General features: G+C 39.9%; 3 protein-coding genes across 6 annotated transcripts; 2 read left to right on the top strand and 1 right to left on the bottom strand.

Annotated features, from left to right (window-relative positions):
- The first annotated feature begins 68 nt into the window (after positions 1–68).
- yod1 (YOD1 deubiquitinase) lies at positions 69–4,593 on the top strand. Its single transcript, XM_026307833.1, has 3 exons — positions 69–147; positions 1,333–1,545; positions 1,753–4,593. The coding sequence occupies exons 1-3, from the start codon at positions 69–71 to the stop codon at positions 2,448–2,450; spliced, it is 990 nt and encodes a 329-aa protein (XP_026163618.1). The 3' UTR covers positions 2,451–4,593.
- A 1,006-nt stretch (positions 4,594–5,599) lies between these two features.
- On the top strand, positions 5,600–11,622 carry LOC113130871 (specifically androgen-regulated gene protein). 3 transcript variants are annotated; one of them, XM_026307832.1, is made up of 4 exons: positions 5,600–5,758; positions 9,213–9,436; positions 9,617–9,812; positions 9,915–11,622. In XM_026307832.1, exons 2-4 carry the CDS (start codon positions 9,401–9,403, stop codon positions 11,000–11,002), a joined length of 1,320 nt encoding a protein of 439 aa, XP_026163617.1. In that variant the 5' UTR covers positions 5,600–5,758; positions 9,213–9,400; the 3' UTR covers positions 11,003–11,622. The 3 variants fall into 3 exon arrangements, with proteins under 3 accessions (XP_026163617.1, XP_026163616.1, XP_026163615.1); XM_026307831.1 differs by having other exon boundaries at positions 5,602–5,758; positions 9,213–9,366; XM_026307830.1 differs by lacking the exon at positions 5,600–5,758 and adding an exon at positions 6,924–6,961 and having other exon boundaries at positions 9,213–9,366.
- A 1,308-nt stretch (positions 11,623–12,930) lies between these two features.
- kif17 (kinesin family member 17) lies at positions 12,931–19,105 on the bottom strand. Of its 2 annotated transcripts, none has more exons than XM_026307050.1 (14): positions 18,538–19,105; positions 18,116–18,262; positions 17,854–17,955; positions 17,388–17,577; positions 16,515–16,967; positions 16,219–16,313; positions 15,951–16,116; positions 15,669–15,772; positions 15,398–15,513; positions 14,917–15,145; positions 14,118–14,376; positions 13,916–13,977; positions 13,715–13,838; positions 12,931–13,299 (listed from the first exon to the last, which is right to left on the bottom strand). In XM_026307050.1, the coding sequence occupies exons 1-14, from the start codon at positions 18,766–18,768 to the stop codon at positions 13,109–13,111; spliced, it is 2,469 nt and encodes an 822-aa protein (XP_026162835.1). In that variant the 5' UTR covers positions 18,769–19,105; the 3' UTR covers positions 12,931–13,108. The 2 variants fall into 2 exon arrangements, with proteins under 2 accessions (XP_026162835.1, XP_026162837.1); XM_026307052.1 differs by having other exon boundaries at positions 13,715–13,835.
- Positions 19,106–19,201: the final 96 nt, after the last annotated feature.

Here is a 19,201-nt window from a genome sequence, read left to right as displayed (position 1 = left end):
TCGTTCTTATTCTAGCTCCAGCACGGGGTTGTCTTTTAGGGAATATACGGCATTAGACTGTCGGCGTGATGACATCATGGCGTAACAGGACGTTCTACACATCAGTCTCTCGCTGTATTGTTCGAGGCAGGCAGCAGTCGACGGCAGGTAAGAAATATAATAGTTGTGTTTGTTTTTTTTATGTCAGTCCGCGTATCCTGCCGTTCATTGATTTGTCAGTAAACAGTATGTGCCGTGTTTTAGCGGGACGCCTTAGAAAAGCGATCGAGTTAGCGTCAAGTTAATAGACGAGTTATCATGCTAACATTAGCCGATTGTAACTAGCTACCGTTAACTCCCGTTAATTTCTGTCCCAGGATGGACGAGTGTGTTCTTCTCGCAACTTCTCCACATAAATGTTTCTAACGTTTCGACTGTTGGTCGAGTAAACTCACTACTGGCGTCACACGATGCTGTAGTTTTCCTGTCTTAACGTGCGATCTGTTTGATTTGCTGTTGAGTCGACTCGTCAACGTTCCCTGCCAGAACAAAGGACGGAAAACAAACAGCTTAGTCGCCATCAGGTGTTTTGCTCTGTCCACGCTGTTCATCAGCACTTTGATTGTCAGGGCAGGTGACAGTTAGAAAGCAGTTTTAACTTAGCTGCTGCTAGCCGATGCAGGCTAATATAGCTCATCACTAGCGTTACATGACGAAGCAGCAGCAAAAGATCCCAGCTAACTCCTAGCTAACGTTAAATCCGAGCTGAATGAAGTCATGTAACTCAGCTTGAACAAAGAGTATTATGAAGTACACGCTAGTTTTCTCAATCATCGTTAAACCCCCTCAGCGATTAGCTGAGTTACAGCTAAGGGCCAGCTCAATCTGACATCTTCTAGCTGTGTGGTTATGGAGTTAGGTTTGTAACGTTACTTCTTGTTCTTGTGTATCTTCATGTACAAAGATACGTTATGGCTTCTAGTCCTGCTACACTATCAGTTTCTACAGTTTAAACTTTAGCATTGCGGACTTAATGTAGTATTTTAGACTGTAGGTTACTAAAATAAATGACAAGCCATAAAACATGAGAATGATAGCAGCAAAAACAGGATTGTGACTAGGTATGAATTTGATATACTGTTTCATTCAGGATTTAACAAAACGGACCTGGTTAAAAATTGATTGGAATATTGTTTATAAATTTAAAAGGTAGAAGAAGTGTCCCCTGGCTAGCTACTACCGTGTCTTGCCCTCAATGCCCTGGTGGATCAGTAAAGTTTAGACCAAATACTTACAGTATTACAAGATTTGTAATACTGTATTATTAAGATTTGTTGTTGCATGTTTTTGCAGGCAGGATGTTGCGGCTTCGCTGTAAGACCAAAAATGGGAGCCACATAATGCAAGGTTTGACTCATCAGTCCTGTGTCCACGAACTGAAGAATAAGGTTGAGGAACTAACTGGCATCCCCTGTGATGTGCAAAAAATTATGGTTGGCTACCCACCCTCTAGCCTTGATCTTCGAAATGGAGATGCTCATCTCAAGGACTACCCCATCAAATCAGGTATGCTGTCCAAATTCACACACAGACATAAGTATAATGATTGAATTGATGTTGAAGTAGGTTTTACAAAAAAATGGTTTTAACAACAACTGTGGGCAGTGACTTATTTGATTTGCACGTCTGAATAAATTATTTTGACGATGTAGATGTTTTTCCATGTAGTGCATTTGCTAATGTGATGAGGCTTGATGGTGTCATCTTATACAGGAGACACACTCATTGTTGAGGAAGAAAAAAACAAGCCAAAGCCTCAGGATCATCCCACTGTGATAAAAACACCATGTCTAGAAGCCTCACCTGTGTTGGCACGTCGAGTGGTGCCAGCTGACAACTCTTGCCTCTTCACCAGTGTGTATTATGTGGTGGAAGGTGGTGTATATGACCCTGCTTGTGTCCCTGAGATGCGAGGCCTCATTGCCCAAATTGTGTCAAGTGACCCTGCGGCTTATTCTGAAGCGGTCCTGGGAAAGACTAACGAAGAGTACTGCTCCTGGATAAAACGTGACGACACCTGGGGTGGTGCCATTGAGGTGTCCATCCTGTCCAAGTTTTACCAGTGTGAGATCTGTGTGGTGGACACTCAGACAGTCCGAGTGGATCGATTTGGGGAGGATGCAGGCTACCACAAACGGGTGCTGCTCATCTATGACGGTATCCACTATGACCCACTACAGAGAGAGACCCCCGGCTCTGACGCCCCACCCCAGACTATCTTCTCCACCACAGACGACATAATACTGGCCCAGGCCCTGGAGTTGGCAGACGAGGCTCGCCGCAAGCGGCAGTTCACAGACGTTAACCGGTTTGCACTGCGCTGCATGGTGTGCCAGACGGGCCTGGTGGGACAAAAGGAAGCTCGTGAGCATGCCAAGGAGACAGGCCACACCAATTTTGGCGAAGTGTGAACAATGATTTGTCTTCTCCACACAAATACAAACACCACCAACCCTGTGCCCCATGTCTGGCAACTTTGTCGGTTTGCCTGTCTGCTTGTGTGTACCTCTACCTCACATTGTCCAGCAACATCTATGGAGACTGTGCAGACACAGTTCAACCTGCTCAGTATTACTTTTATCTGCTGTCAGTTCACAAAGTCAGAAATGCTACTGCAGTGTGCTGATGCCAGTAAACCATATGTTAGTAGTCTGCTGGGATGATTTCAGATCTGTTTAACTAGGTCAAGTAAAAGGTGCAGATGATTCTTGGAGCATGTTTTAAATCTGTCTTAATGGTTGGGTTGTATAGAATCAGAGCAAATATTGGGCTGGTTACCTGGTTCTGCAAATAGTTTAAAACAACTACCAAGACTTATTAGCACTCCAATGTTATCCTGTTCACTGTTGTCTTAAACACAGCACACTAAGTCTGACTGTTATTCATTCTGTTGGTTATGTAGCATGTTTTTGTTTTTTTTTTTGTTTTTTTTATTGCTGTTGTGGACTGTTATTTGTCAGACACTCTTCCAACAGTTAAAACTGAGAATTTCAGTTCAGATGTCTGTTGTTCAGCATAGTTGGGATGTGTTAATGCTAAGATGGATCCATCTATCCAAAACTGTAGTATTTGTCACATCAAATTTAGTGAGCAGTAGCCAGTGAGAATGCTATTCTCACTGCCTAATGCAGTAGCAGCAATAGTTGCTGTGGTTACACATTTTGAAATTCAATATCATACTGCAAATCATGGTCCAAAATTATCCTAATTCTGTTTAAAATTTGACAAAAAATTATGCTGAAAACACATTTCACAAGATCTATAGCATTTTGTTTTTCTGCATTAGTATGACAGGTTCTCTGGAGTGTGAATTTTAATTTGGTGGGCAATTTCCACATCATCATGCTGTGTGAACTAATCTTTTTGATTTGTTTTTGTATTGCTGCATATTTAAAAAAAAAAACAAAGGATTACAAGGTGTTTAAAGCATGTATTACAGAACACTTAACCTTGGTGAGTGCATATTGACTAGAAATTTATGAGTGTTGTAAGACACTGTTGAAGACATTATGTTCACTAGGACTATGGTCACATTACAAAATCTAATGCACAATTACTTTTTTTTTTTTTTTCAGTGCAAGTGTTTGTGTTCATGTTCATGTTTGTGACTGACATGCATACTGCACCGATAATGTGTTAGACTGCCACACGTGCATAAATTTAACTGAAATGTGAGCCATGACAGATCACGAGTTAATTGGAGGGAATATAACCAAATTGAGCCACCAAAGCATGTACTGTGAACATAGCCTTAACACACTTACTGTTCTGCTGCAGTCCATGCATTATGTGCTTTGCTAATCAACATTAACTATTTAACTATGTGTCATGTCCAATTAAAAATTTTCGTCATACCTTTGCAGTCCAAGAGCAACTGTAGACAGGGTGCTGAGAACTGAGTTAAGGCCCAGTTTAGTTTACTATGTAGTGTTTGTCCAAACACTGACACTCTGTTCCACTGTATTATTTTGCACAACTGGAGTATGTTCTCACATTTTCAGCTAAACACAGGCATAACTGTTGCTCTTATGTTTGATACTTACTGCCTAGATGGATCAAGCATTCACCTATTTCAGGTCAATGAATAATTGGAGGGGTTCGATTCTGGGATTAGTTTTTGATTTGAAGACCAGTTTACTATACAAAAGAGTTCATTCTTTTCCTCATATCTGTGATGACAATATTGGTACTGAACTGTTGCCAAAAGTATTGTGGAGAACTTAAATGCGACTTTTTGAGAATTTTTCTTGGTTCGGACTTCAAGGTGTGTTTGGGACTGTACAAAGGGCAAAGAAGAAATGTCAATTTTTTTGGTTTGAATGTGAAGTACTACTTTTCCTTCCATTTGTTACATTAGGTACTTAAAATATTTTAATAGTAATTGTGGATTAATCAGCTTGCATAAGAGTTAAACTATGAAATGGCTTTGTTTTATATTAACCAGGTTCTTGTGACTCTTCAAGGACAACAACGATGAATGTTGCACACAAAGCACTACAGGATAACTGGATTTACTTGATTTTTTTCAGTGTTGTGTCACAATTAAAGGTTATAGTCCACAACGCTCTGTGTAAGTTGTTTTTATATCAGCTATTTAATTTTTTTCCCCCAGTTTACTAATTTTTTGTCTATATTGACTGTTACTTTTCTGTTGAACTTTATTTTGACATTGACTGTGCCCATATCACACATGACAACATATGTTGCCAACCTTAATTGAGAAAACAAAGACCCTGTTCTTTTGTAGAGGGATTACACCACCTGTTAGTTTAAGGAACATCTACTTTTAATAGGATGTAAGATTTGTTCATGCACTGTGTGACTGTAACACCTATTGCTGCTACTAAACAGGGCTTTCAGGTAAGAGTTAGCTTTTAGATATCTTTACACTAGTTTGTGCCCACAGTAGTTTGTTTTAAAAAGTGTGGCACTCTTAAATTTAGAATAGCGGACAAAAATTAAGTCCCAGCAAATTCTATCCAAGATTCTCAACCGTTGTCCCCATTAACGTCAAATATTATGTGCGTGCTGCGATAGGGGAGTGGGTAGGCTGCCCAGCCCACGTGCAAGAGTACAAATTCTGCTGGCAGAGGTTCGACTCTGCCTCCCAACAGGTTACCACGACTCCCCGAGAGTTAATGTCAGAAAGGACTGTTGTCCTGAAAGGATTGTATATATATCTGTGTGTATACATACATATATATATATATCTGTTCAACAGATATACACAAGGTTTTGTTAAACGTTTTTACCAAAAGACCCACAGCTTGTTTCTCTAACACCTGTATTAATAACTATGTGAGTGTTATGTCTCTGACAGTCTCACTGTGAGGATACTACAACGGGTTGTTCCGATGCAGAGTCGAACCGAAGCCGACAGGATTTGTGCACTTGCACATGGGCTACGCATCCTAACCACTCCCCTGTCGGAGCACACAGATAAGCTTTGTCGTAAATGGGGACAACGGCTGAGAATCTGGGACAGAATTGGCTGGGACTTCAGTGTTGTCAGCTATTCTAAATTTAAAAGTGCCACACTTTTAAAACATTAAAAAACATAAGTGTGGGCACATACTAGTGTAAAGACATTTAAGAGCTAATGATATGTCTATTTGTCTGTCTATCCGTGTAGCTAGCCGTCTGTATCGACCAATCCGTCTATCTCAGCACGAATACAGTGTACACTCAAAGCCCTACAGACCTGGAAGCGAAATAACTGGTAAGATCGTGAACTTAACATCTTAAACATTAAAACGTGTCTTCTTAGGAATAACACAATATGCTAATGTGAAGATTTTTTTTTTCTTGGAAGCTATTAAGCAAAAATCTTCAAAATTGACAAAAAACAATCATATAAAGTTAATGAAGTTATATATTTGAATTGTATGAGGAGTTTCTCGTGTTGCCACACCTTGCCACACCAGGCCTATAAATTCTGCATAATTTTGAGTCATCAGGTCACATGACCTGGAAGCTATTGAACAATAACAATTATTAAATTAAAACAATATTACATGACCTAGAAACTATGGAATAAAATTCAAAATTTAAAACTATTTATGCCTTATTAATAATTTCAATGACTGCGGAGCACCGGAACTTTTAATAATTTTTCTTACAACATGAACACATGAATGGAGAATTTTTTTTCCCCTTCTCTGTCAATTATTGATTGACGGTCCCTAAAACGGCTCCCGACTGACAAAATAAACTGTCCTATCTCAAGATCCTCCGACAGGGTAAAATCTGAAGTTACAGGAGCTGCTTCCTATGGAGAGGTTGGAACGAACGTCAAACTGTCTTCACCGCGGGCTGTTTCAATACAAGGTGACAGAGACAAATTGCAAAGTCCTCGTTTTGTGCAATATTACAATATTACATATGAGTACAATATTTATTTTAAACTGAGGCTTCAACATTGTAAATCAGTCAAAGTGGATACCTCCCAGTGCTGGATTTTCCAAATCGCCAGATTTACAGAATTATGAACCTACTTTAAAATGCGCCGTCAACCACGTGCAGTTTTCTAAACAAGGCTCAACCAGCCACATGTTGCCATGGTAATTAATTTAGGGTAACGTTTATTTAAGGAAAATACGTAACTGTCTCCTGGAGAGAAATAATTCATTCGTTCCCGTTTGCCTTCACACAATTTACCAGTTTCTAGTAACGACCCTGAGCACGTAACGTTGGTCTACGGCCTACACTGAGCAGACACTTTGGAGCAGAGATTAGCAGATTACGGCAACTGTAGGTAGGTTACTATGACGACGCGTCTTAAGGAGAATGCGGCTCTCTGATTGGCTAAAAGCTTGGGACACGAAGTCCTTAGTGCAGGTAAAGTCAGAGCCACTCACGCACGGCGTATTAATTTACACAAGAGGCGGAAGAAGATCACGGACTATTGCAGACATTCAAACAGGTATATCGGCTCATTTTCTATTTACACCGAAAAACTGACGTTGTGGTCACTTACAAACCGTCAAATTTAGCCGGAGCACTGCTGTATATTAGAGATAATTCTAAATCATGTTTTCCTTCTTTAGTTAATCTACATTTTTTTTCTATTGACAAAATTTCATTTGAATAGGTCTCCTCTTTGCAGTTACATAATTCTTATACCGAATTGTGATCAATACATCTTTGTATTTTGTAGCGACTGTATTTTGGGGAAAAGTTGTTTTTTGTTTGTTTTCCCCAAAAGGTCTGTAACTGTTCTTGGACCGCCAGGAAAATAAAGGCCATAAATCTGAAAGCCAGAGTGACAGAGCTAAAATAAACTGGGGAAAATTAACTGATAATGCCACCTAGTTGCATAATCCTCTTCAATAATAAAAAACTGACCCGTTGCCCGTTTATAGCTACAATCAGATCAGAATGGCAGCTGTATTACTGGGTCAGACGTATTTTGACATGGCAGTTAAATTTACTGCTTCAGTCTTTGCACCACTTGGTTTTATGAGTGAAGCTTGTCCTGATTTTGTGGCAGACGCTACTGTGTTGACCAATACGAAGATAACATTACAATATATTTTCCTGTGTTTAAGTCCTTCATTGGAAATGGCCTGTAAGGGTTAATGACTAACTGCAGTGTTATTACTTTGAGTTAGTTTGACCAGGGAGAAAACCCAAATCGGGCTATACAATTAACACAGCTACTTAAATTCTCTCATAAAAAAAACTATGTGATCACAACAGGTCCAACAATTTTAAGTGTAAAAATTTTCCAGTGTTTTAACTATCTCCAGGCTCCTATAACTGCACTTATATATGCATATGATCAGATTGTGCCATGTTAAAACACACTAAATGTTATCTTAAAGTTTTCTCTGTTTAGATTAGTATCCTGACCTGCAATCAACAAAGACAAATGTACTTATTAGCCTACTGATGGGGGCTTAAAGATTTTACAGGGCTGGGCTGACATGGCACACCATGAACAGTGTACAGGAGTGCTTTTGTGCCCGTCTTGGCCTATCTACAGCCCTTCCCTCTCAGCTGCTGAAATGTCTCCAAAAGTAAATTTCTTTTCACCAGGCTCAGACAGGGATTCTTTTATACTAATCTCATCGCTCTCCTTCTACAACAACAGTGAAGATATCATGTATTTATTTTGCAAAACGTGTTTGGTCTGAGTGATCGGTTAAACTAATTTCCTATACAGTAATTGCATCATTAGGAAGAAGCTGTTATCCAAAGTCCCTCATAGTGCCAGAATGGAACATACATTTTATCATTGTCAGGATGAAATCAAATCACCAAATTTAAGATATCTTAATACCAGAATGTTGCAGTAGCACAATATGTCCAAACTGGATATGATACAGCTTTGTGGAGGTCACTGCTGCAACCCTCCACTCCCTGAGAAAATGATCCGGTTGACGAAGATTATGAGTGGCATGTGTGCTGTAATCTGAGTCACTTGCAGTAAGAGGACTAGTCTGATATCTGTCAGGAACAAACTAAGATATGGATACCTGTTACCTGTCTCTCTCACAGCTCTGTGTGAGAGACTAGGCAACTTAGAAATCTAGAAAAAAAGCCTAGTAAATCACCAATGTCCATGATCCATTTTAAGGATCATTGCAGTGGTTTTAGGCAGTTAACAACCAATACTTTACATTACTGTTTTCCATTAACCATACTCTTTAAGGCAGCCACTGGTAATAGCTTTTGCTTGTAAAGTATGAATATGAACTTGCAGTCTTAAGACTTAAGATTTTTCCTTTTTAGTTGACATTAAGTGGTCTTTAATTTATTCTCAAAAGTTAAATTACACTTACATGGAAAGGCTAGGTGGGTAAAACTGCTAATACCATGTAAAGTGTATTGGGGGGGTTGAATAAAAATGTTTAGGGAGAATATGCAAAAATATTATGAGGGACTCGGAGACACCTATAGGACAGTACTGGTAAGATAACTACCAACGCAGAAATTAGGGACTATATATTCTGCAGTATACAACAATGAGTACAAACCAGTCGCTGTGTAAAAGAGTGGCCCATTTAAAAACTTGTGAAAAATGGTCCATAAAGATTTAAAGTATAAGCGAGGAGATTAGCAACTTTTATGGTTGATCAAATGGAAACTTTTTGCTCTGCTAAACTTGTAGAGTAATAATTTAAACAGTAATTATAAAGTCTAACTGTAAATTATATATTTCCTTTTCACAGAATGAAACAACAATCTGCACCACTAACAATGTATAAATAGAGCACTGTGGTGCCCAGAAGTGATACCTGGCCAGGTGGCATTGGATTGGAGACAATGACTGGCATGGATAGTGCTGGCAGCTGTGACAGCGTTATCAGCACCAATTCTGGCTTTGTAAGTGACTGACCTTGCCCTCACTGATTTGAGAATGTGCTCTACGTCAACTCATTATCCAAAACTGCAGGTAAAAGTTGAAAATATAAGTTGAAATATAAATGCTAAAGGGTAATTCTGGTTTCAAACCTTGCATTTATTTAAAATCAAAGGTTTCATGGGCATAAATCTTTCTCAATAAAGATTTCATGTTAGAATTTGTCACTTCTGGGAAGAACTGAAACCGAGAAGCCTTTCTTGTCTATTACAGAGTGATGATAGTCTGGAACATCTGTCTGCTGAAGAGAAGGCCTGTCTTATGTTTTTGGAGGAGACTATTGAGTCTTTGGATACTGAGGACGACAGTGGACTGTCCAATGATGAAGCTGATCAACTACCTAGCCCTGGCAACCTCGCTACCAAGCTGGCTAACCTGTCAGCCTCCATGAGCAAAAGCACGTTCAATGGTATGTTGATATCTGGGAATGGATGTAGAATTAGCTGTACAACAGACCATGAATGAGTGATACATTGTACTCTTAGTGATGAACATGTGCCTATTTTGTCAGTTTCACAGAAACCTGCCCTCAAAGAACCCATTAAGAAAAATGGTGACACCAAACCACTGCAGAGCTACTTGGTCCCCACACCTCTAGTTGTGGCAAGCAGTCCTCCATGTTGTGTATCCAGTAGCAAGGAGCCAGGAATTCCTCGAGAGAGTAACCCCTGCTCTAAAATTCAGTCCATTCCTTCAGACAACAAACTTGATCAAAAACACAGCAAGAATCCTGTTGCACCCCTAGAACCTTTAGAGGTTAATGTAGTGAAAAGTTCTTGTATCAAACCCAGAGGTTACTCAGTTAGGGCAGCTGAATTTCCTTTACCTAGAGGACCTCTGTCCTATGATGGACTTGTTCATCTGAGGAGGAGTGCTTCCACCAAGAAGACTCCTTTGTGTCCCACAGTTGATCATACGATAAACTTGGACAAGCACTTTCCTGCCATAATGGAAGGCCCAAACCTCAGCCATCTGCCAAGATCTAACAGATCACACTCGGAGGCTTCCAGGTCTAAGACAGGTCCTCCAGTTGTGGCACCTAAACCCCAAAACATTCCTGCCAACATATGTATGAAAACACATAATGAAACACCGATAACATCAGACTCATCATACAGTGTCAAACATGCAACAGATCCCAAAGTGGTGAGACTGGAAGCTTTGCAGAAGCTTGGCCTCTTGAAGGACCAAGAACCTGAAAATGAAATGATAAACCAGTTGTCCCTCCCTAAATCTCACTCTTCCTTAGACCCAACACCTAACAGAGGTCTATCTAATGGTAATCCAACGAGAAGTGTTAGTTTCCACCACTACTCCAAACATAACCAGCAGCCAGCATCTGTATCACATCCTGCTCAAACCAAAGGACTGACAGCAGCAGGTCTGCAACGCTCTTCTACCCTGGACAACCACAGAATTGCCGGCAATTTTCCTGAACCACGATGCATAAAAGCAGTCGAACAAGTGAAAACCTGCACTACACCTCAGTCTATATCCTGTAGCCCGTCTAACATAATTGGATATACCGCGATGGTGGTGCCTGGCATGGGAGCAGATCGAAAAGAAGCACTCAGAAAGCTGGGACTGCTCAAAAATTAAAACAGGTAAACAGCATAGGTCTGCCTGCCTAAATGCAGTGTGGCAGAGTTCTGGAGTACCATCACAGCTTAGAGTTAAGCTGTGATGGCACCCTGGCAAACTAAAGGAAAGGAGGATGAAGAAGAGGAATAATTTATAGCCTTACAGACTTCCAGCATCTTTTTTCTTCTGAAGGCTCAAGATTATCTGAAAATGCTCCAAAAACATTTTAAACCCTTGAGGCTTTACATTTAATCAAATGGTATGTAGTGTAATGACATATAATTAAAATCTCTTAAGTTAGGCACAACAGGACAACAAATTAGCCTATGCATATAGAAAAAGTAAGCAGTAAAAAAAACTGTTTCTTCACACCTACATCTCCAAACTAGATGTCAAATTGGGTTGCTGAATGTTTAAAATGCAGCTATATTATTATTTGCAATAATTCAACAATATAATTCAACACCTATTGTTTCCTATTTCACAGATGTGCCTGTAGGTGGATTTTTCAGCAGCTCATTGATTTGTTTCTACTACGATTTTGTGCTGGTGGCTTAGATGGTGTCAAAAATGTCTGTGTTCATCTAGAATGTTCACACAGAATGAGTCTCTACCTACATGATTGTTTTGACTATCAATTTTACAAATTTAAATGAAAATAAAAGTGTATACTGCATACAATATACTCTGTGTTGAAATCTTTATCTTCACGAAAGGTATCAAGTCTATTTAGTTTTGTGCAAGTAAGAAAAACAGCCACCATTTTTTAATTATGCAGATTATTTCCTAAAACTGTTACTGGCTGGTGTAGACTGATTTATGTTTATCTTGTCAGACTGTGCTGATGAGGAAATTTTTTTTTAATTCTGTCAAAGCTTCATCTGTAAACCTGCACAATGACTCTCTGTTCCATCCAATACTCCACTTACAGAAGGACTAACAGCCATACTACTCATCTTACAAGCCACTCGGGTGGTGACAAAGCCTGCTCAGCTGCTCCTCCATTATCCAATTATCTTTGGCTCAACCGCCCTGTGAATTCAGCAGACTACTGCTTTCTTTTCTCTTTCTCTTACATGCAAGACGTCTAATTCCTCCTACAGCCTTATCTGAATGGCTAGTGGTTTGTTATATAACAGTCTTGAAACCTGAATTGAATTAGTCTCTGGTTGATTATTTTAAGCGACAACTGGAGCTGCCTTCTGTATTGTTATCTCCGAGTAAAGCAAAGGGCTAAACTAATGGGCCAGTACCTGTGTGTAGAATGTCTGCAGATCAGCAAATAAAGGGTGTCAAATTTTGAAATCGACAGTCTATTGGTCAACTAAGAAAGAAATCAGGCTTTAGTGAAAATTAGAAATATGATACTCATACAGAAAAGGGAGCTGCAGAAAGGATTGAGTTTATCCCTAGAGATATGAAAGCAATTACAGTGTTTGAGATGTTGCTGTGCTGAAAACTAAAAGACAGGATTTAGTGCATTTGATGTAACTGTTATACTAGAGATATAGGCTCCATTATGTGAATATTTTCAGTAACCGACCTAAAATCAATCTCTTGACACATTTTCAAACTACCATAGCAATCTATTTTCCTAATACACAGTCTGTATTTTGCTTGGCTTAGCAATGGTGACTGCAAAAGTCACATGTAACATGAGATAACTGTCTACTGTTGACACTGCATCCATGACAATGGCACTGACCCACCTTGTGTGAGAGAGAAGTCATTCATTGGATTTTACATTGTAAACTGGTGTAACATGCCTTTGGAAGAGATATTTTCTTCTAACAGTTTGTAACTTTATACAGGCCAAGTATAAGTGGTTTTTCTTAAAGTAAATGAATTTAGTCATGAAGTGGAAAAAAATCATTTATTTTGTCTGTTCAGCAGCAGCAGCAGATATGTAAATGTTAGATAAAGAACAGTTTCAATTGTGGCTTACAACCAGCAACAGCATCGGTGAAGTTACAGTAGATGGCTTTTGAGTATCAACGTGCATAATTTTTTTTTTTTGTTTGTTTGTTTTTTAAGTATGGTACAAAAATTCAAGGGTAGTGTCATACTGTAGGTAGCATTTTGTTTGAAATGTGTTTCAGTATGCAGAGTGGGATTGCAGTCCTTTCATATCCCCTCATTATGGATGTGAGATTTACTTTTTTTGCGCTTCACCTTACCATTAGACACAGGAACACTCAACGACTCCAGGCGGAAAGGGCGTGGCAGGATGGAGTCTGATCCAACAGGTGGGTTCATGGTGGAACTGCTTACAGTTAGACTGGTCACCCCATTAACCAGGGGAGCAGAGTGGATGGCTATAGGAAAAGAGTTTCATCAGATGTGCAAGAACAACATAGGAAAAAAGATATTTCAAATTTACAGCTGCATTGTTTTTTTAAAAATTTAAACTATTATTATTTTGTGCCTAAGTGTCTTTTTTAAACAGTTTTAGGTTTTTCTCAACGTTCTCTGGTTTAAAGATGATTACTTTTGAAACCTTGTTAGCCTTTTTATGACTGGTTTCATTAATTCGCTCCCTCTCACAGAACTGACTTTACAATCTAAAGAACAAAAAAAGCGATAGAAGCATGACAAAATAACAACCTTACACAGGTTGTCATTTTTACCACAATGAGAAAGAAGTGATATAAATTTTTTTTATATCTTATTTTTGTTGTATCATCCTGGAATGCTGATGTAGTTGTCAATGGAAATGTCTGCAGGTCTTACAATAAGCCTTGGTAGCATTAACTCCCAGCAGCTGGCTGGCTCTCTTTGGTTTGAAGTAGTTGTTGACAATGTTCTCACTGTCACTACGGTCCAGCATTTCCTTATACCTGTCCTCTTCCACCTGCTAAAACACACAGGGTAAGACTGTGAGGTGGTCTTTTAGTGTTTGAGTAAAACAAAAATGCATGAAACATAACGCACCACAAATGGCTCTCCACTATCAGCAGATGAGCCTCTCTGCGCTGAAGGTTTTGGAGGCATTGCTGACAGAGAAACAAAGCAAGATAATATGTAAGGAAACAAATCTGCAAACACACATAATTCAGTCTCACAGCTGTATCTTTACTAAGAACTTTAAAACTTTTTTTGACTATTATCTTTGTGCCCTCCTCACAAATTGCACCTGAAGGCAGTGTTGTTTTCTGCACCATCACATCTGGCAGCCTCCAGGTGGCACTGTCCTCATCCCAGACAGCTTCTTTCTTCAGGCGGTCTAGATTGCTGTAGTTGCAGTCGCGACGTACCAGAGGCACCATACGCTCCAGCAGACTGTGCAGTAGCTGGCCCTCCTTTTCCAGCCGCCGGATTGTTGCCAGGTAGTCGTTCCTCTCCACCTCAAACTCTGCCTGTAGGTCACGAATCTCCAGTTTGGCCGCTTTGAGCTGTACCCAAATCATTTATGTAATTTTATGACTGAATGGCAGCACTAATAATTCAGCTCTGATAGATTAAAGAATTAAATTTTTGATTTGAAACTTTATCCATTATCAGCGCAAACCTCTTAAACCCACTCTAATTTCTGTGATCTTTAATTCTGCACACTAAGAACAGAGTTGAATGTTAAAATTGTTTTTACTCTCAAATTTAATAATTGAGTAAATATTCACCACTGTGACAATTTTAGACCAGCTAGTACTGATTTTCTACTCTGCACATGAGCCTAGGTGAATTATAAAAAAAAAAAAAAAAAAAAAAAAAAAAAAAAAAAAAAAAGCTTCCATCAACTGCAGAAAGTTGCAGTTATCACTGCACTGACCACAAGGCACGGCAAAATCCCTATTGGAAAAAAGTGGATTTACAGTGGAACAATTATAGCAACTATTAGCTTACAAAGGACCCAACATAAACATTGTATTACTGTGTCAATGAACAGATCAATTTTGGAACACTGCAAGAAATATTCAGGAGCTCCTGTGACCCACCTTGCCCTGAACCTTAACCAGCATTTGGCTTTTGGCATGGACCTCCTCCTGGATGGAATTGTAGACATCCAACAGCACATTCTCAGTCTCTTCACTGTTATCTGACAGAGCCCGGATTAGCTGGACTTTTCTCTGGTCAGCTAGGTTCTTCCTCTGCCTGTGTCTTTGCTGCAACTCTTTGTTTCTGGCCTGCTCTCCTCCTACCACTTCCTGTTCTAACTGTTGCAGCCTGTGGACATCATAGATGAATAAAAATGATGCATTGGGCAGATGGGAAGTTAAGAATAATCACAACAAAGTGTAACAAACTGTATGTATGTGCATACATGCTCATCATTAGAAATACTAACATGTCAGATACCAGCATATTATGTTCCGCACACTGTACATGTGAAAAAGATGAGATTAAGACATTTTCTGTGAAGTAGGTGCTGATGGTAAGGACCATGTGTGTACAGTTTTACCATAGAAGCCCACAAACCTTTCCAGTACATGTTTCTGGTCCAGAGGCCCTGCTGTGGCGGCGTCAGATGAATCTATGAGCCTATCTCTGTTTGCACAGTTTTGGACACCATCTGCTGTATGAGCTACTGCAGGCTGGCTCATCAGTGTGAGGAAAAACAAACAATAAGCTGATATTTCATTAGTTTTATTTTCATGTTAGCAATCATTTCATGTAACTTCTCTGTAGGTTTAAATCCCTCATTTTGGAAGTGCAACATTTTGGATTTAGTGGTAATGGTGGAAAGTACCTTGGTTGACAAAGTTTCCCCAGTTGCGCCATGGTGCACTGGGTCAGCACTGAAACAGTGCTGTTCTTCAGAGGCCTGTGTCACTGAGCTGGAACAAACTGATACTGGGGAAACAAATTGTAAAGCAGTGTCAGAAAACTGGGCATGGAAAAGTAACGAAAACTTCAGGCTTTGTCAGGTATGGTGATTCCCTGGTGCTATTGAGACAATAAGGATTTAAATCAATTTATAAACAAGTTGCATGTTTTGATTTTTATTTTTGCTGGGAGCTGATTGCTTTACCATTCGTTGAGACAGAGCTCCCCCTGCTGGCATGAGCCTTTTCCAGATTAGCCAACTTGAATTCATAGGAGGAACGCAGGGCAGCTATGTCCTCCTGCAGCTTTGCTTTGGATTCCTGCTCTGCATTGTACTCAGCCTGCAAGTTTGCCAACTTTTCCTCATACTCCTGTGGAGAGAGCAAAATACACACCAATAAATTGCATGATCCTTACACAAGGCATGTAGACATCTGAAGTGATATATTGGTGTGGGAAAGGCCTAAAGCTGCCTCTTTAATCTTCTCCTTCTCTGCTTCTGTGGTGCTGGACCGTGACCTTGAAGGAACACTGCAGGATGCCTCAGACAACTGACCAGCTAACAGAGCTGCATGATTAAAAAAAAAAAAAAAAAAAAAAAAAAAAAAAGGACAAAATACAGGACTTTTTTTAAAAAACCAAGTAAGAGTCCATACACATGCAAATGTCACATCTTTCAATATTTACAGTAAAGTCTTTTGGCAATATTTGAACATAACTATATTGTTTCCCTAATATCAAATATCTAGTCACAAGATGTGTCCTTTACTTGAAATGTTAGGAGTACCCAGCTGGCCTGAGATCAGGGCTCGCAGCTTCTTGATTTCTTCTTGATACTCTCGAAGCAGAGCATCCTTAGGGTCCTCATTGATACGAGGTCTGTTCTGGATGCTTTTTGCACGGTTTGCATAGCGTAGCGTGCTCAAACTTTCCTCATAGTTATTGTCTGCAGGGGAGAGACAAGCGATCATCAAGGTGCGTGTGCTTCCTCCTAAAGAGTCCTGCAGCAGCCTGGTCAGTTTGGAGTCTCGGTAGGGGATGTATTTGGAGCGTCCATCCACCAGGGCAGAAATGACGTTTCCCAGGGCTGAGAGGGAGAGGTTGATTTTGGTTGCCTCGCGCAGTCGCTCGCCACTTGCACCAGTTTTAGATTGACGTTCGCTTCCTGCCAGGTCAACAAGGTTGAGTTTACCTGCTCGTAGATGGACCTGGCCACCTGCATCTAAGATCATAGAAAGACAAAGTAACTGTATGTTTTATTAGGCAAAAAAAAAAAAAAAAAACACTGCAAAACAAACGCTTATACCATGCATTTCAGGGTCTATTATTTATTTTTAGTTCCTTGATATTCATTAGTTTTCTATGGAATATACATACTGTGTTTTTATGGTTGTGTTTGTTTCTGGGTTTAGATTATCACCTTTCTGTAAAGCCCTTAGGTTAATATTTGTTTTTATTACATGTGCTCTAGAAATAAACTGAGCTGACTTATATTGTTTAGCAGTCCTTTTGAAACACACTTGGTCAGAAGGCGGAGAATGCCTCCACAATCACAGATTTATTAAAAATAAATGTTTTTCTCAAAGATTAAACATAATGGAGACATAATTTAGCTTTTGTATAATTGTGTGTGTGCATTTACCAGTATTGCATATCTCCAAGTGGATGGTGAAGATGGAATGTGAGCGGGAGGAGTCTTTGTTCATCAAGGTATAGCCCACTGCCCGGTTCCTCCAGCCCTGCTCTATGATTCTCTCACACTCTCCCACAGTGTGCACAGTGTGCATGGAAAGATCCCGCACATACACCCCACGCTCTGGGTGCTCTTTCAGCTTTGCATTCATCAGCCACACAAAAACACAGTCAAAATCAGTCACCTTGTTCAAACACTTTGACCTTCAAGCAATCATGTGACTATTGTGCTTTTAAGTTACCATGGCAATGTGTACAGTACTGTGCACAAACCTATGCACCGTTTACTGTGGGAGAATAGTCTGAGAAACAGGTTTCATAATTATTCAGCAAAGAACAATAATTCTTTTGACTTCTAATGTTACACAGTGTAGCCTGATGTATTTATTAAAACAACAGTGCGTCAAGAGACTTACTTCCAATCTCTGTTTGGTGTCATTTCCCAAAAGGTCTCTGATTTCCTCATTGTAAATCTCTAAGTACGAGGCTCTCACCAGGAATTTAGTGTTTTCAGCACACTAGTTTGAACATAAACATACACAAAATAACTCCCAGAAGGCTTAAACAAGCCTGGACAGAGGTTTGAACCATCAGACTGAAACAACCAATGGTGTTAGAGTTACACTGTTATAGATACATACTGGAATGTGTGGCGCAATTAACAATTGCACAACTTACCTGGATACTCTCAAAGACGTGCTCAAAGGCCCGTGGGATGACTCCTCTCTGGGTTGCAGGCTCAGAAACCCCCTGCATTGTGAAAGACTTGCCACTTCCAGTCTGTCCATAGGCAAAAATGGTTCCATTGTAACCCTCGGTGACGCCCTGTCAAAATGAAAAATGTGATTGTGACGTTTTGCTTGATGCTTCTTTAAAGAACCCTGCTAAACCTGCAAGTAAGTGACTGGCAGCACACTCTTAAGTAAATAATGAAGTCTGCAGTCATTAGCAATAAGATACAGGCTGCTGATGTGGAACAGGGTGTTCAGTAACCAGTGTACTACTAAACTAAAGCCTAAGTGTCCAGGCCTAAAGCAAAAAAAAAAAACAAAAAAAAAAAAAAAAAAAAACAAGTGTAGCATAACTGTCCAGTTGCTTACCTCAACGAGAGGATAGGCAATTTCATTGTACATGTCCTCAGTGCTTTGCTCAATGAAATATGTCCCATCAAAGGTGAACTGTTTGGGCGGCTCATCAGCTACCCCGGGCTTCTCTATGAAGCACTGGCAGAGGTGCAGGTCCATGGACAGCACCATTTTAGAACCGAGAGCCTTCTCCCTGTCATTCAGGGGCCTGCACCTGACCACCACCTTCACACACTCTGACCCCATATCTCACCATTCACTCTTCAACAAGTAAGTTAGCCTGTGCAGTGGATAACACATACACGCGAGGAAAATGTTCACTTTTGCTTTAAATACATGTCGACATACACTAAATACTGAGCCGGAGCAGGATCCGCACTTGAGACGACAAGCTCTTCGTACTAAAACCTCATATCCCGTTTAAAGTCCACTGGCGAAAGCTGCTGACAAGAAAACATGAGGGGAAAAAAAGGAATAAAAAATAAAATAAAATAAATAAGCAAAGGAGGGAGAAATATTTCCAGATATTGTCTGTCCTTATCAAAAAGTCTACAAGTCCCACGTTATTCTGCTGCTCTGTCAGTGCTATTTTCAAGTTGCCTAGCAACAGTAAACGGCCGTTAAGGTTGAAACGGTAAGCGTTAGATTCCAAAACTCAGGAGTAAACTCTGGGTGAAGG

The sequence above is a fragment of the Mastacembelus armatus genome, chromosome 5 (assembly GCF_900324485.2).
Source record: "Mastacembelus armatus chromosome 5, fMasArm1.2, whole genome shotgun sequence".
Classification (NCBI taxonomy): Eukaryota; Metazoa; Chordata; class Actinopteri; order Synbranchiformes; family Mastacembelidae; genus Mastacembelus; species Mastacembelus armatus.
Note: the sequence above shows the minus strand (reverse complement) of the source record. Positions and strands in the feature narration are given on the sequence as shown.